Raw genomic sequence first — 13,069 nt, 5'->3', positions numbered from 1 at the left:
CCCTATACACATCTCCATTCAGACAAAAAATATTGACCAACAGCAGCTAAAGACATACTTTCTGTCTGGTTGTTATCTCCCTATAATGAGGGCAGTTGTATACCTGTTCCATCATTTTGTATTTTTGCACTAATTCCACATTGCCCTATAAGGTTACACACTTGGCATTGTTATGATTTCTTTTCATTCTCTATATTATGGGTTTTTAGACAGTTATGAATAAAAGTGAAGTTTTAGGTCATAGTGGGTTTGGTGCATGAGTATAGCGCACCCTTGCTGATGTTACACCTTTGGTCTTGACAGCAACTCGTGCTCCAAATTTATTTAGTTCTAAAAAGCACCACTTTTACATTGTGGAACAATGGCTGCTCCAAATTCAAAATGAAATACCTGCAGTTTGTACAACATAACTTACAAAAGTGGAGCTAATTAAGACCAACTCTTTTGGTGTCTAGAGAAAGACCCTGGAACAGACAGATTTTGTGAAAGTGTCTCATGTGCATTCTAAAAGTGTTGCTGCATGCACCAAAATCAAGTACAAGTTCTAGACAGGTACACAAATTTGGTGCGGTCATTTTAGAATGCACCCAAGACACGTTTGCTAAATCTTCCTGCATCAGTCTTTATGAATTCGAGATTGTGAGTTAAAAATTAATTTTACCAATAACAACTTGATAAAAATAATATTATTTAGCAAGAAGCATACATTCCACATTAATAATTATGCTGCTAAAATTAGTGTGTGCTGTAAATAGCCTACAGCATTGTCCCTGTTTCTTCCTGCTGGAGGCTGCCATTTTGATGAAGCTCAAAACCCCTGAGCAGCAGTAAAACTTTAGGCTATCAGCAGATTGGCAAATTTGTCACAGTGCCTATAATAGAGAGCAACTAAGCATGTGCAGAGCAGGGTGAGACAGTGTTTTACTGGCTTTTAAACAGTTTAGGCACTTATTTTTAATGTTTTACATAGCTATACCTGCAAAAGGGGCCAGCCTGAAGTGATCTAGTAGGAATTAAGTTTTTGACAAAAGTTTCACTTTAAAGTGGTGGTTAACCTCTGATATGAAATATGAACAAAGTATATCCCTTGTACTTGTCATAAGCAACTCATGCACATTACACTCAGTGCTTTGGATTGAGACAAGTGTTTTCTGATATCAAGAGGTAAAAAGATGACAAGGGAGGGAGTTTCAGCACACAGCCTGTGATCGACAGCTTCAACTCTGTTCCTGTGTTCTGTGTGAAGGGGGGGGAGGTGGAAATCCCTTTCCTTCAATCAGAACTGAACTGAACTGAGCTCTACAGAGTATAACATTTGCTCCCTGTCCCCTGCTTTTTGAAAGCTCAGACAAGCTTTATAAATTCTGCACTTTGAATGGTTGTAGCGAAGTGAGGGCTGCAGATACAACATAAGCAGGAAGATTTGTTTCATCACTGTAAATTACCTAAGGCCAGTTTTTTCATTGGGTATTGTGACAAACCCAACCAGGACAGGGGCTTTTGAAGGGGACTTCAGGATAGACTCTTGCCTAGTGATCATGGGCCCTGGCATCTGAGTGTGCTCTATTCTTTGGGAGGTGTGTGCCTGGCGGGACATTTGGAGTAGTTTTAATTCGAATTCAAGTCTATGTCTCCCCGAAACACACAGACTCTGAGAACTGGAGGACCCGCATACAGATTTGGGGCCTCTGTGCCCAGACCAGCATTGAATGCTTCAACCCCCCCCTAGACTCAGAGACTCTAAGCAGATGTTAACATAATCAGCTCAAAACAACCAGATGCTGAGGTCTCTTGCTGTAATCTGTTTACCAAGGTGTTATGTGTTTACCATTGTGTATTTGTTCTATTGTTAATCGAGTTAATTGAATCACCTATTGTTTCTGTCAGCTGGCTAGTCCTCCTGGAGGTTCCTACATGATGGGATTAGTCTTGTGTCAACTTTACCTCATTATCTAATCAGTGTGGAATGTTTATCCCAATGTGTAATATTTGTTTTTATTGTTCATGAGGGAACTGCCCCTATTTCTGAAGTATATAGAAACCTGTATTTCTGTTCAATAAAGAGTTCCAGCTGCACCTAAGCTAGTGTTGTACAGTCCTTTGGTGCAATGGCCAGCTATATTACTTTGTTCCTGTGTGCAAGTGGCAAGGAAGCAGTTCTCTGACAGAAGCACCTAGGTGGGATGCCAGGCAGCCCATCACAGGTATATGTAAGGGTTTACAACCACTTTACGTTTAGTAAGTGATAAAAAAAGATAGGGAACTAGAGAGAGAGAGATATAAAGAAAGAGACATGGAGAGACTGATATAAACAGATGTATAGAGATAGATATAGAAAGAGAGATATACATAGAGAGGGAGAGAGGGAGAAATAGAGAGAAAGACATAGAGAGACAGATATATACAGTATATAGGGAGAGATATTGAATATAGCATTGGTGTTATTTTAGAAACTTTTTAGGCCACATACACCGAAAAAAAAAACTTTTAAGACATGACATCTAACTAATTTTTTTTCATCTCCTTAGAATCGATTTACTAAAGGTAATAAGGCTGTTCATGTTGCAAGGAAGTTGCACTTTGTAAGGAAATTTCCCCCAGAGCTTAGTGAATAAGTTAAAGTTCCACGGACTTCCATCATCTAATCATGCTGAAGCAAAAATTATATTTTTTAAATTTTGCTTGCATATGATAAGATATTCTTCACAAATCACGACACTCACTAAGCTCTAGGGCAAATTCCCTTGCAAAGTGCAGCTTCCCTTAAAAAGTGAACAGCCTATATGCCTGAAACACTATAATGAAAAAATATTTCTATGTTTGAATTACCTGGAAGTCCCATTGGTCCAAGATCCCCTTTTGGTCCAGCGACAGGTGTACAGCAGTCACAACAGTTAAAGAAAAAATCAGCTGTTTCAAGAGTAAAATTGTCAAAAGGGTAAAGAGTGGTGGCAGTCCTGAAATCAGGGTTTAAAGTGGCAAGTTCAGTTGTGGTGTCACTGGTTTCAAGCATGTCAGTAAAAAGAGTCTCTTCTGTTGGTGGTGCAAGTGAAGTCTCGAAAGCATTCACAATCTCCATGTTGTACACTTTTTTAGGGTACTTTGTTGGTGGTGTTGTCTTCGCTTCCAAGTAAACTGTAGCAACCACAGTTATAAAAGTCGCCGTAGGCCAAGATAAAGTTCCCATTTTTTATCTGTCAAAAAGAGAAGTGGATGCATTATTCATGTCAAGCTTCTATATTTCAGTCAGCTTCCTTTTTAACAATCTGGTATTATGGAAACTAGATTTAAAACGTGCATACACTCTGCAAGGTCTTTGTGCCAATCCCATCTGTGATCTCCTGCCTGACACTTCCAGCTAGGCTGCTTATTGTACTTTTGGATTTATGGTGTTGAGAAGCTATGCCGATGTAGACAAATGTGCCCATTTAGAATTACAGTAATGCTGAAAATGTACCCAATCCTGCCATTAAACCGCTGACTGAAGGACTGCTTCTAAATCTATGCTCAAGAAATAAAACTGCATAGCAGGAAAGAAAGAGCTCCACAGTTTATGAACACATTCAGAAAGCAATAATATTTTAAAAGTTTGTGCTGAGTTAGTATACTGTTTACATGCCATAATACTGGGATATTGCCATGAATTAAATTACACCACAGATGAAAAATGAAAAAGTGTGTATATTTGTATTTATGTTCCATCCACTACAGATACAGTGTTGTAATGCAACTTATTGCTATCATCAGGACTTTTAACCGTGGTTTTGTTTGTGTTGTTCCACCACATTTGTCCCGGTTTTTTGGGCATTTGATATTGTAAGCAGGATAGTGCAATAAATAATAGCATGACTTTGCCAAAAAATAATAATAATAAAGTCCAGAATAGGTAACATTTCAGATCCTGTTGAGAAGGATATTTTTGCATTTAAATTGATTCAGAAACAAAGCCAACCTGTTCATTGTGCTTAATTTTGTGCAGATAATAACATCACTTTAGTTGCTAGCATCTAAATAGCTCTGAATCAAAGTGTACAAATATACAGGCTAATGTGTTTTTTGTGTAGGGCTAACCGCATAGGTGCCGCTGGTGTTTTGCCCAGGCCTTCCCTCAAATTTTCACCTGCAGCCAAGCACACAATATTTCCTGTAGCCAGGTGCGCACAATTTCCGCTCATTACTCCAATGATCAGTCTAGGGGCTGTTGTTTTTATTTTGTTGTAGGATTAGGATAGGGAAAGGATATAGTGGGATATTCTGAATTGACCAATTGAGAACAATTGAGGACAGCTTTCTTTAACCGTATCTGTGGGATTTCTTAGCAGAACTGTGTAGCAGACTGTACAAAAAATGGAGCAAAGTCTTTCTGTGGGAATGTAGAAACTAAATGGACAGTTGCTCTTTGGAACACCAGCTGGTGTCCTTTCTAGCTTACACCCTGCAGCTGACTATGTAGGTCCCGAAGGGGTTAAACAGCACGAGACCCAGGATCCCTTCTGAATAGTCTGTACTCACAAGGTCATCTTCCTCAGTGATAACAGACAGGATGTGTGAACATCCCCCTCAGTCAGCTCTCAGAAGAACCCTAGGTTTCAGCATTCTGGCCCTCGGGTCACCCACCCAAGGCCTCCTGGCAGTATGTGCCAGGGGAGGCAGCAGCCTCAATCCTGGCTGGAACTCCCCTCTCAGAAGAAGAGCCCAGATCCCATGTGTCGCAAGCGTACACCCATAGACTGACGCATTTTGTTAAGAAATCCCCATGTTGTCCCTCATTCTCCCCCTTTCCTCTCTGTTAATCCACAGGGACATATGTGTGTTGGAAGGGTCACAGGCTGGGCAGGGCACAGCAGGGAACCCCAGAGCTATAAAACATTTTTGAGCGAAGGTGCCTGGTTGTCTGAGAGAGCTGTGCGATATAGCACCTCGTAAAAGCTAATGCAAGCCTTCCCAGGAGTCCCAAAGAGTCACTGGGATTACAGGTTGAGAAAAATGTGCTAGGTTTGGTGTATTTGATCCAATGACACCTGTAAAACCTTCAAAGGAGGAATTTCACTTATAACTTATTTCAGTTTAACATTATATGAGTTTAATGTCATGACAGCTGGAGTTAACACAAGGCTGAGGACTCTCTCTGCCTTCATGTGACAGTTCTGGGCTAATCATAAGGAACCAATCAAGAAATCCAAACAAATGGACAGCGGTAGACAGTCTCATTGATGCTGATAACAATAACAAGTAGTTCCATGATATGTAATTTTTGTTAAAACTCCTTACAGTTTAATGTTCTTAACAACATATACGTTACCAAATGGTTGCTTGGCCCTTTTGTATTGCAGCTGAATTCTTTGTAATCGTGTTACACCATTATTTGAGCATGATCCATAATATATTAAAATACACCCAATGAAATTATTCTGCAATATATGAGACAAATGATCAGTTTTATAATATGCACACTGAGCATTCCTGAAGATCATGTGCCATGTATTCAACGTTTTCACCATCCATTCACCGCTTCTCTTTTTATTTTCATAATAATTCAATTGCCAACTATTCCTCTGTGCTCATGTGAAATTAGTACTTGTATCATCTTCCTTATTCACAGGTTTTTATGCAAAATGTTTCACGCAATGGAATTTTTATTTGGTGTGCTTGGGTCATGCATCATACATGATTCATTTTGTTTTATTTAGAATGTTTAATATATAGCAAATAACATAAGATGCAGAAACCAAATGTGGCAAATAGGAAACAGATGGAAAGATGCTCAGTGTGTGGATATGCAGAGGCGAATGCGATGACCCTTCCGAGAGCAGTTTTGAGAGGCAGTATTCATTCCAAAGGGAGAAGAAATAATCATTCTATTTCTCATATCAAAATTGAAATACATTAGTTTCATATCAGAAGCATGGCTGAGACGCCACATGTTTCACTATCAGTGCATTATGTTCCAGTAATTCTTGCCTTCAGCAAATGCCTCTTCTCATTTTATGGAGCAGTGTCAATCATTTTTTCTCTTTCTTTAATAGATTGCTTTCACTTTGATTTTTTGGAGTATCAGGTATTGAGAAAGTCATCAGAATACACTGATGTGCAGCTTTATTCCTCCCTTTATTAAAAAGTAATGAACAATTAATGGTTTTTAGAGGGGATAAAGCCTAAAACTATAAAGCAGAAGTAATTTATAAGAATGAGTGTGGAACAGTAAAATGTTAACCATAAAAGCAACCAATTCAGATTACTGTGCACTGGAAGAGTCTACATTCAGAGTTATACATAGGGGTTGATTTACTAAAATTGGAGAGTGCAAAAGCTGGTGCAGCTCTGCATTGTAACCAATCAGCTTCCAGGTTTTTCTGTCAACGCTTAATTTAACAAGCTGAAGTTAGAATCTGATTGGCACAGCTGCACCAGATTTTGCACCCTCCACTTTTAGTAAATCAACCCCATAGTGATAACTTAACAACTAAATACTAACAAGAACCAATTCAGAGTTTTTACATCTCAACTAATATTCAGACAATCTGCTTACATCTCTAGAGGATTTTTTTATCCAACAATCAGTCAGTTACATAACTCTATCACAATAGTTCAAATCGTGCAATATTTGACTCTGTACAAGGATAACCCTTTTAGGAAAAGCTAGAACCTCTGTCAGGTTTTAGGGTTTTTTGTAACTCACACCTGAATGATTTTCCTTTAAATATTGTCACAGAAATATAATGGGAAGTAAGTGGAAATCCCCAAGGTTCCATCTTTGACATTTGTCATCAGAGCAGTTATTCCATCTACTATTCTGCTAGTGATAACCTAAAATGTTCAGTTTCCCTTCATTTTCTGTCCTGTTTATGGCACAAAGAGTGAGGAAGGATACTTTATCCCTAATCAGACAAAGACATCAATATAAATGAGACAAAGGTTCTAACTTTTCCATACTCTCCCAAACTAGAACCAGTTTTCTCTGGAGTTCTACCTCTATTTGCATAAGCACAAAATAATCAACCAGAAGGAATCAGAATCGTCACTCTGGAACAGAATATTACAGGGGTGTGGAAAAACTGAAAACACCTAATCACTCGTCTGTCCAAAGGGGTTTTTAGTTTCAAGGAAAATAGAATGCTTCACAGCATGGACATAAGCCAAGTGGTTTTACTAAGCTGGACCATTACCACACAACAGAAAATAAAGGGCATCACACACCAGGGTGTTCTGTGAGCTTCAGGTAATGCGCTTCTTAGGAACATCTCCATCCAGTGCCACCTACTGATTAATTGTGCTCAGAGAAGAGCAGTAAAAAGAATGTTATGACTAAGGTTTACTTAGCAAAAGCGCAAGAATGTGGCTCTGGTTGGACTTGTCTCTGCTGAAGAAATTAAAATGAAAAAAAATAATATGAAATCCTGGAACATAACATAGTTCCTTTTCCTGTTCATAACATAGTGAGCTGGGACATACCCAAGTTACATGGTAATTAAGTGACATTTACTGACTAATTTTGGTTCTAAGAAGGTCTACAGTGTTGCATCTTTTTGTCTGACATAATGCCATGCAGTTGTTTGAGGGAAAAGGGGAGGCAACTTTGACTTTGATAACTTATTGAGAATATAAAGCCTCAGAAACCCAATGATAATGTGTTTTAATTGATTCTTTGTATGGATAGCTTATTACTTTTGATAAGTACATACTAACTAAAAAAGATAACATCATAAATATTCTTGGTCAAGTGCCTAAATATAACCAAACAACTCTAATCACCACCATTTTACATAGTCTTTTTTTTTTAACAGCAACATATCATGTAAAGTGGATTTTTAATTTTACAAGTAGGGAAAAAAAAATGTATATTGGGAAAAACAAGTGAGGTTTTCTCACTGACACCATGTCTAAGAAGCCATGATTTACTTTACAAGAATACTGTAGATAAATGACTCTTCACAGCAAGGTCTCTGTGGCTTAATAAGGGTAGCATGTGCTGCATAGTATAACCTCTATAACATTCGATAATAACAGAGAGTCCAGCTAGGAATTACTACTTCAGTAAAATAATTCAGAACACAAACAACTACTTGAAATTATCTTCATAAACCGTGTCCCTTTCAGCAAAGTCCAGAGTGGTTCTGATAAAACAGGCTAACAGCTGGAGGGATTCAATGCTTTCAAAAAAGGGCCACCCTATTGGATCTAAAGTAATCTGGCAGTAATTGGAGAGGGGTTCTCAACAGTAAATAAGTCATTTGGAGAAGCTGCAAGCTATTAGGTTCTTGCCTGGCTGCACACACGTTGGTTCTGGATGGTCTCCCACCTAGCTGTAGATCACTTGCCCAGCTACCTCCGCCACATCAGGTTTCGCCTCTCTGAGCTTCTGAGAGAAGAAAGCTGAAGAACCTATCTTCACTTGGCATGTCCATAAACTCACAAAGTTGTGGAAAATGGAGTTAAAAGGGTACATATCTGCAGACCCTTCGTATTATGAGTAAATGAGCACTCTGCTATTGCATCAACCCTTAATAATGCAGTGAAAGCTATAGGCCCCAGGTTTGGCCTCTCTGAGCTTCTGAGAGAGGAAAGCTGAAGAATTTATCTTCACTTGGCATGTCCAGAAACCCACGAAGTTCTGAAAAATGGAGTTAAAAGGGTCCACATCTGCAGACCCTTGGTATTATGAGTAAATGAGCACTCTGCTACTGCACCAACTCTTAATAATGCAGTGAAAGCTATAGGCCCCAAAACCCAATGGAAGCATCCGTTTTAGTATAAAACCTATTTTCTTCAGAAAGAAATCACTGCTATAGTTGTAAATTATGCATTTATAGGATGATTATCTGCTTGTTGAATGATTGCAGTAACTTCACATATTATGTGAAGCATAACTGACATTGTGTACATAGGGCAAGTCTTGAACTTCAGTTCTCTATCAGATACACGATGTTCCCCAATTTACATGAACAAATGAAGGTAGTGTACACGATCAATATTACTGTGTAGAACATGCTGTGATAAGCCTGTGCCAATATTCTTCTCCAGAGATGAGAAAGTCTCAGAAATCAGCCTGTATTTGAGAACAGTTCAGGAAAGTCTCATTCCCTAGGAGTTTGAGAACCAGATGGAGCACGAAATAAAATCTGTCCCATTGACTTTTCTTTTCTGAAGTGTAGTATTTTCCTCCAAATCCCTGAATGTCTGTGAACAATCCCTGTCATTGTAAATGATGTGCTATTCCGACAATTACTAGAGTTATGGAGTTTGCAACTTTACAGATCTGACTAACAATTGAAAAGCTGGCAGAAACTAGTCACAGCAGGACTGCTGGCTTAAGACTTACCAAAACGATAGACATATACCAATAGAGAATGGAATATAGACTCTTGATTCAAATCTACGATGTATAGAGACAGTATCTAGGTCACACACAGTATATTAGATACATGTTAGTATAAATATAACACTTTAAGCTACATAATTCAGTTGAATAGGAACATTATGAAACATTCAACACAACACACAAACCAAATAAATGTATACATTGTTTTTAGGCACTACTTCTTAAAAGTTCACACTTGTTATCCAATGAATGGCAACATCCACCACAATTTCAGATTTGCACTGGTTATGGAAGGGATGTTTGCTGTCTGACCCCATTTGGATATTATGAAAATTAGTTCAGGGTATCATAAAGGTTTCTTTTCACCTGCAGCTTTTTAGCTTTATATACACAGTCAACTCTTTACTTAGTATATACCTAAATTTGGGTCTAACAATTCTCCCTCAGGAGCCCTTTAGTTTTTTCATCCACCAGTGGTGCAATAGCCTGTGAGAAAAGCATCAAGGATATCTAATTGCTCCAGATAAAGTGTTAAATAATGCAATAGTCAAAACAAATTACACCCCCTATAGAGAATATATAGAGTATAGCCAGTAAAGTGGTGAATGAGGTTCCACATCCATAGGTGTAGAACAATCTTTGAGAAAATAGTGGGTCAGATTTTTGAGTTGCCAAAGGACAACACAAATATAAAACTCAATTTTTATTGTATCAGAAATATTTTTAAAATCACATAAGATCGTAAGTCACAAAAAAAAGACTGACTAAATTAAATGTGCTAAAACAACATATAGCGCATCCTACATACCATTGACCAGCTATATCTACATCTGATGTGTAAATTCACTATACATGGCAACCATACAGCATAACAAGAGCTAGATTAATCCAGATTATCCATCCAGAGATGACCAAAGTGGTCCCACATTGTCACATATTCTTATGAGGTATAGCAGCACAGCAACAGAGCACCCTGCACCTTGAACTGGTGAGTCTTATGATAATGAGAGGTAATAGAAGGCAGCATGGGGGCACCTACCACAGATCAGCAGAGATTAAAATATGGTGCAAAATGCTTTTATGTTCACATGAATCAAATCAGTTTATTTCTGATCAATTCTTAGTCTACATAAATCTAATGTGTCTTATTTAGTTGTAAATATCAAATTCTAAAAAGTCTATTTTAAATTTCTTTTATTATTGTACAAAGGTTGAGTTTTAACAAGTGTATTTAATATCATTTATGACATCCAATAAAAAACTAACGAAGGTAAAAATAAGTTACCTACCTGGAAAATGTACTAGTTAAGTAGAATTCAGATATTTGTGCTTTTAAAATATTTGTTTGTAATGTATTTTTAACATCCCATACTGGTCTTGTGTTTTTTTAGCAAACTAATACTTTTTACTTTACATGTTGCTTACATATATCTGGTTAGAGCCATAAATCTGGCTATGGTTTTTAACATGCATTACAAAATGAGTGGAATTTAAACTAAAACAATGTATTGTCATAAGAGTGTATTAACACAAGCATCTATTTTTTACAGGGAAAAAAACTGTTGTTAATGCATATTATTTACAATAATCCAGTCAACAACATGGCACAAAACATGACTCTTGAGAACAGTAAACGAATATGATTTGTGAAAAATGGGATATGATCAATCCTGACCAGGTCACTAGAACATGGGGATCCAGTTCTTACTGGTAACTCATGAGCCAGTCCTTGAGTAACAGTTTGTGTAGTGGCAAAGATACAAAATGAGATACATAGCTAAAATAAGGTACAAGGAGAAAAAAAATGAGTAGCTTTTTAAAACTTATTCTATCCATTCACAGGTAAAAATGGACGAGGTAATCTATTATATGTGTAATTAAACAGGTTCCCCTTGCATTCATTTCTGTTTGTTAAAACATCTGATTCGAAACCAGAGATTGATCAGTTATGGTTATGGCTAACTATATACTTTGCATATTTTTCATTTTTTTAATAGCAACACAGTAACTCTGTGTATGTTTAGTGATAATTACATAGTATGGTGTTAACAGGCAATAACTCAATCTGGTTTGTTAGAAAATGGCCTGGCAAGGCTTGTAGAAATTATCAACCATGTGTACAAATCTCTGTTTGGACACTTCAGCAAAAGTGCAATTAAGATAAGAATCATATGAGTTGGGATTTAGTGACTGTAGAGAGAATCAGCAGAAGCTCAAAACTTTATCACATGTGTACTGTATGTGTGACCTTACTTATTTTAAGGCTTGTGTAGATGGGTTTCATTTTCAGACGTGAGTCACACAGTGCTTTTGAAATGTTTTGATGTGCATTTGTTTCTTTGATTTGCCATTCAGTTTCTCAAGTAGTTGGTTCAAGCTGCTACTGAGTTGCATCCAGCTGCTTCTGAGTTGCATCAAGCTTCGTTGAGTTGCTTTTTTTATTCACACTGATTTCTAAGTGGATAAAAGGCAGCTTTGATGTAAACAAAAGCTTATGTACATGAGCCCTAAAGCAGATAATATTTGTGGAGGCCACCTACAGCTATCAAGGCATTTCGGCAATATAGGATGTACTTTATAGGCATGCATGAGCTATTTACAACTGTGTTGCCAAAATTCAGGCCTCCCATGGGAAGTGGCACTTGTCTAGATGGTTTGGCTATCCTCCCGTGAATCTTTGCTCCCAATACAATCACTTTTATATGTCTCCAGTGATTAAGTTCTGATAGCTTGAAGGATGACTACTATAAAAGCAAGTTCATTGTAGTGTATGTTTGCATTATTTATTTGCAATTTACACAACTTCTAGTTTTTATTTTTAACTTGCCAGCAAATTCTAAATCCTAATATTTTTTTAAATGGTGAATTCAAAAGAAGATGTTTGTGTATAAACTGCAGACATAACACAGAAAAAATAAAGGATATGTAAAAACATAACATATGAGGTTATAAATGGATAGGCACAGCGAGATGTTCATTAATTCTTGTGATACTAAAATCAATTATTTAAACAGAAACCAGTAACTGCAGGGCAAAGTATGTATAACACTGAACACAAAAGTACAAGGCAAATAGAATATGCTCCAGCATTCTATAATATTCTAAACACTATGGCTCATTGTCTTACTTTTTGTAATGAATGTCAATGTCACCAGGGTGACTGTCAGCCCAAGCACTTGCAGGGCTTGTGATGTATTCACATCCTCCCAGTCCTGCGGTCAAGGTCTGAATGTTCTTATTGAACAGAGTGCGTAGACTTGCCAGTCACGAATTGTGTTTTGTGAAATAAAGATATTTCAGTTGCAGGAACAGCATTACCAATTATACTTTGCAATTGTGATTTCTTAGCTGTTCCCAAATGTTAATCAGTCCACCACATATACTCTGAGTCCTTTCAACTCACATTGGGAGAGAAAGTCAAATATATAAAACATGCAGGGAGCAACGTCATTGTTATATGTTATATCTTACCTGATGCCTTCTCTTTTTATCATGAATACAGTTCTTGAAAGGCACATTGGAACATCCATCATGAACTTTACTAAGAAGTAATCTATTTAACTGCTTTCGTCATACTTGTTCAGCCAATAGAAAAGGGAGGGAGCAGCAGTTGTGCTGCGGTGTTTTGAGCAAGCCATTTAAATGTGATACTCATGAAGTTGTAATCTGAGCAAAGTCTTATGTATTGACTCCTGTTGTGTTCTGTTCCATGCTATGCTGCCTTCTTCCAGAGAGTGCAACAATCTGCTG

The 13,069-nt window shown here is 37.5% G+C and overlaps 1 protein-coding gene across 1 annotated transcript in view; it reads right to left on the bottom strand.

The window, feature by feature from the left end:
- Window positions 1-12,848, bottom strand: part of LOC149463269 (uncharacterized) — a 38,052-nt gene extending 25,204 nt beyond the window's left edge. Inside the window, exons 1-2 of the mRNA XM_089675453.1 lie at window positions 12,791-12,848; window positions 2,830-3,194 (exon numbers count right to left, since the gene is read on the bottom strand). Coding sequence (XP_089531579.1) covers window positions 2,830-3,187 — 358 coding nt within the window. The 5' untranslated portion in view covers window positions 3,188-3,194; window positions 12,791-12,848. The remainder of the gene's footprint in view (window positions 1-2,829; window positions 3,195-12,790) is intronic.
- Window positions 12,849-13,069: the final 221 nt, after the last annotated feature.

This window comes from Staurois parvus, unplaced genomic scaffold (genome assembly GCF_062004578.1).
Source record: "Staurois parvus isolate SC_StPar_1 unplaced genomic scaffold, SC_StPar_1.0 ptg000155l, whole genome shotgun sequence".
In the NCBI taxonomy this organism is placed as follows: Eukaryota; Metazoa; Chordata; class Amphibia; order Anura; family Ranidae; genus Staurois; species Staurois parvus.
The sequence above is the reverse complement of the archived record's forward strand: the minus strand, read 5'-3'. Positions and strand labels throughout refer to the sequence as shown.